The sequence below is a fragment of the Melospiza melodia genome, chromosome 2 (genome assembly GCF_035770615.1).
Source record: "Melospiza melodia melodia isolate bMelMel2 chromosome 2, bMelMel2.pri, whole genome shotgun sequence".
NCBI lineage: Eukaryota > Metazoa > Chordata > Aves > Passeriformes > Passerellidae > Melospiza > Melospiza melodia.
The window spans coordinates 112,645,192-112,648,725 of NC_086195.1; the positions used below are offsets into that span (position 1 = coordinate 112,645,192).

Here is a 3,534-nt window from a genome sequence, read left to right on the forward strand (position 1 = left end):
GGCAGGCAGAGAGCAGAGCTGCTGTTTGTCAGTGTGGAGAAGGAGCTGTAGGCCATCTTCTGCATGCAAATAATATCCCAGTCTTTCCCTGGAGTGCCCTGAGTCCATCTCCTCATGCTCTCTGCCCTGAAGCCTGCAGGGATGCTGCTGTAGTGCTCCAGAGGCAGTGCAGGGAAGGGGGCAGAGGGACACCCATGGTTGTTACCAGCCCGCCCCAGCCCCACAGGGGGTGCAGAGAGGCACGGGAGAGGGCAGCAGTGCAGTGCTGGGACACCTCCAGCTGGGTGCGCCAGGCAGGGCAGCTGCACGAGCTGCCCCTCAGGGTTGGGGTGAAAAGGAGCCTCTCCGTGCTCCAGGCTGGCAGGTGCAGCCGTGCTGAGCACAGAGCCAGGCACACAGAGCCAGGCACGCAGAGCCAGGCACACAGAGCCAGGCAGGGCTTTGTCCCTGTCAGCTTGGCTTTGTGAGAGCCCCTGGTTCCAGGCAGGGGAGCCATGGGCCTGTTGAAGGTGCTGGTCCTGCAGCTCCACTCCACCTCCTGCCATCAGGAATGGTCCATAAGCCACAGGCCAGGGCAAAGGGAGGGCTGGTGCTGCTAGACGGAGCTGGAGCCGGGCGGCTGGCTGTTGCTGTTGCTCTCTGAGGGGGTCTTGGCAGTGGAGGAGGTGGCCAGGGAGCCGCTGTTCCTGAAGATGCGGAGCAGCCTCCGCTTGTAGCCCCGGAAGGCGAAGAAGTAGATGATGGGGTCGATGCAGCAGTTGAGGTTCATGAACGCCACCGTGATTTGCAGGGACATCTTGAAGGCTTGCTGCTCACGGCAGGACGGCTGGTAGAGGATCTTCCTGACCATGAACTGGACAATGTTGAGGTGGTAGGGGCTGAAGCAGAGCAGGACAGCCAGCAGAACCACCAGGATGACAGTGAAGGCCCGGTGGTGGTGCCCGTTCTTCACCGTCAGCGGGTTCTCCTTGGCCGTCTGGCAGAGCTTGAGGTTGATCCTCACATAGCACACCAAGATGATTCCCACAGGCAGGAAGAAGCCAAGCATGCAGGCCACCAGGAGCAGGTAGGGCAGATTGGGAATCTCCTCGAAGTTGAAGTACTCCATGCAGGTCAGCTTGTTTCCCATCCTGCGCGTCATGGGCCGCAGGAGCAGCGGAGCCGTCTGCAGGAACACCAAGGCCCAGATGAGGACGCAGATGGCCCTGGCCCGGCTCATCTTCCGAATCCTGCCGGGGTGCCGGGTGCGCACCACGGCCACGTAGCGGTCCACGCTCACGCAGGTCATGAAGTAGATGCTCACGTAGGTGTTCATGTAGAAAAGGAAAGCTGTGATCCGGCAGCACCAGTCCCCAAAGGGCCAGTCAGACTCCAGGATGTAGTAGGTGATCCTGCCCGGCAGTGCCAGGGTGAAGAGGGCATCGGAGAGCGCCAGGTTCACCAGGTAGAGGTTGGTGGAGTTGAGTTTCTTCTTCCTGCGCTGGAAGGTGATACAGAGGGCCAGGATATTCCCACAGGCACCGAACACCAGCAGGATGGTGTAGAAAAGGGAGAAGATGACTTTGGTTGAGAAGTGTTGGTTGTGCACATTGCAGCTGCTCTGGTTGCTGGAGGTGAGGTTGGTGGGCAGGAGCACGTCCTCCACAACAGCCATCTCCATGGTGCCTCACGAGCTCTTGCTCTCTCCCTTGGAATAAGAACAGACGTGAAACTTGCAGCTTATTGATAACAGGAGTGGCACTCTTAGAGCTGGCCCTCATCACAAAGCAAAAGCCCTGTCCCCTGCTCCCTCCCAGCAGCACACAGCTCGAGTCATTTGGAAAAATGCTTCTCTTGTGATTTTGGTGAGAGCATCTCAACAGTGGCTGTGACTCATTCCCCTTTTCTTATCACGAGCTACTCTTAATTTTGTTTCTTCACAAGTCCAATCAATATGAGAAAGGACTGGAGGTGCTGGGAGGGGGGATTGCCTGTCACACAAGGAAGGTCCCACACTCATCTGGCGGCAATGATATCATTTTCTCATTACTGTCAGGGGAATTGGGAGCTTCATTGAGAAAATGCCCACCGGCAGGCAGAAGTGCTGAGGATCACTTTCACAACCCTAGGGCAGGACAAAAGCAGCAACCAAACTGAAGAAATTCAGAGGAAAAAACCTAGCCTTCCATCAAAAAAACCCCAACCTTCCCCAAAAATCCCGTGACCCGCGCTAGTCCCATCGGGGAGCTGGGAACAGCCCGGCACCGAGCCCCGCTCCCCGCACGCCCTCCGGCTGCTCTCCCCGCTTTGGGCACGGGGTCCGCGCTCACGCCTGGTGACAGCGGCGTCCCCTCGGCGGCGGGGCTGCGGCAGCTCCCGGGACGCGCCTGCCGCCCGCCGCCAGCACCGCCGGGACGGGACGGGACGGGACGGGACGGGATGGGACGGGACGGGACGGGACGGGACGGGACGGGACGGGACGGGACGGGATGGGACGGGACGGGACGGGACGGGACGGGACGGGACGGGACGGGACGGGACGGGATGGGACGGGACGGGATGGGACGGGCGCAGCGCTGCCTCTTCTCTCCCCCGGCGGCGCGGACCCCGAGGGGCTGGGATGCTCAAACCCACAAGCATAAAGGGAGGTCAGGGGCTCCAACCTGAGTGCCGCGGTGCCGCCGCCTTCTTCTCTTCCTCCTCTTCCTCCTCTTCCTCCTCCTCCCGCCCGACTTTTGGGGGGCAGCGAGCGCGGAGCCTCCTGCCCGCGTCCCGCACCGGGGCTCCCCGGCAGTGTGAGCGCCTCCCGGGATTCGCTCACATTATAAAAGCACCGTGAGATTTGGGGGTTTTTTGTTTGTTGTTTTTTGTTGGGGTTTTTTTCCTTAGGGTTAGTAAAACTGTGTTCTTTCTGGGTGGGGCTTTTTTTTTTTTCTTTCGGTATGTGAGAGGCACGCTGCTGCCGCGGGGGATATTCTCAGTAGTGGCTGTTCTGGAGAAGATAAATGACTGTACCTGCGCGGCAATCGCTCCCGACATCTGAGCCGACTTGGGGTTTTACTCTGAAAACTTCTACAGGGATGCAAAATGCAACCGAACGACAAAAACATCTTCAACCCTGGTTCACGTGCGGCGCGGAGTGCTCAGCCCGGGCACACGCACATGGCCACGGCAGCACGGTCGGACCGTGGCAGCTCTTACAATAAATTGTGGCACATGTTCGAAGGAGCTTATTGTGTCTGTGCCCAGTGCAAGCCATGCTGTGCCTCTGGTGAAACCCAGATTTGCCTCTCACACACTCATAGACATCACCAGGCACGGCTCCTTAGTGCAGAGACCCAGTTGAATGAACCAATTTGCCCTCAGTGGAAAAATATTTTTGTTATTAAGACGACACATTGTGCAGTGAAAGTGGGGCAAAGCCCCTTGTCCCAGCTGGAACTCTCACGGTGGGCTCTGTGCCCACAGAGTGCCGAGGAGTGGAGGGCTGTGATTTATCCCTCAGCCCTGTATGTGTGTGTCCCTCAGCATGGAGGGCTGTGATTTATCCCTCAG

At 58.8% G+C, this 3,534-nt stretch overlaps 1 protein-coding gene across 1 annotated transcript; it reads right to left on the bottom strand.

Annotated features, from left to right (window-relative positions):
- Positions 1-323: 323 nt before the first annotated feature.
- Positions 324-2,745, bottom strand: LOC134415215 (G-protein coupled receptor 183-like). The gene is made up of 2 exons (XM_063150502.1): positions 2,643-2,745; positions 324-1,687 (listed from the first exon to the last, which is right to left on the bottom strand). The coding sequence occupies exon 2, from the start codon at positions 1,658-1,660 to the stop codon at positions 596-598; it is 1,065 nt and encodes a 354-aa protein (XP_063006572.1). The 5' UTR covers positions 1,661-1,687; positions 2,643-2,745; the 3' UTR covers positions 324-595.
- Between the last annotated feature and the right edge of the window lie 789 nt (positions 2,746-3,534).

Coding starts and splice junctions, on each gene's coding strand:
- LOC134415215 (XM_063150502.1), bottom strand. CDS start 1,660: ATGGAGATGGCTGTTGTGGAGGACGTGCTCCTGCCCACCAACCTCACC.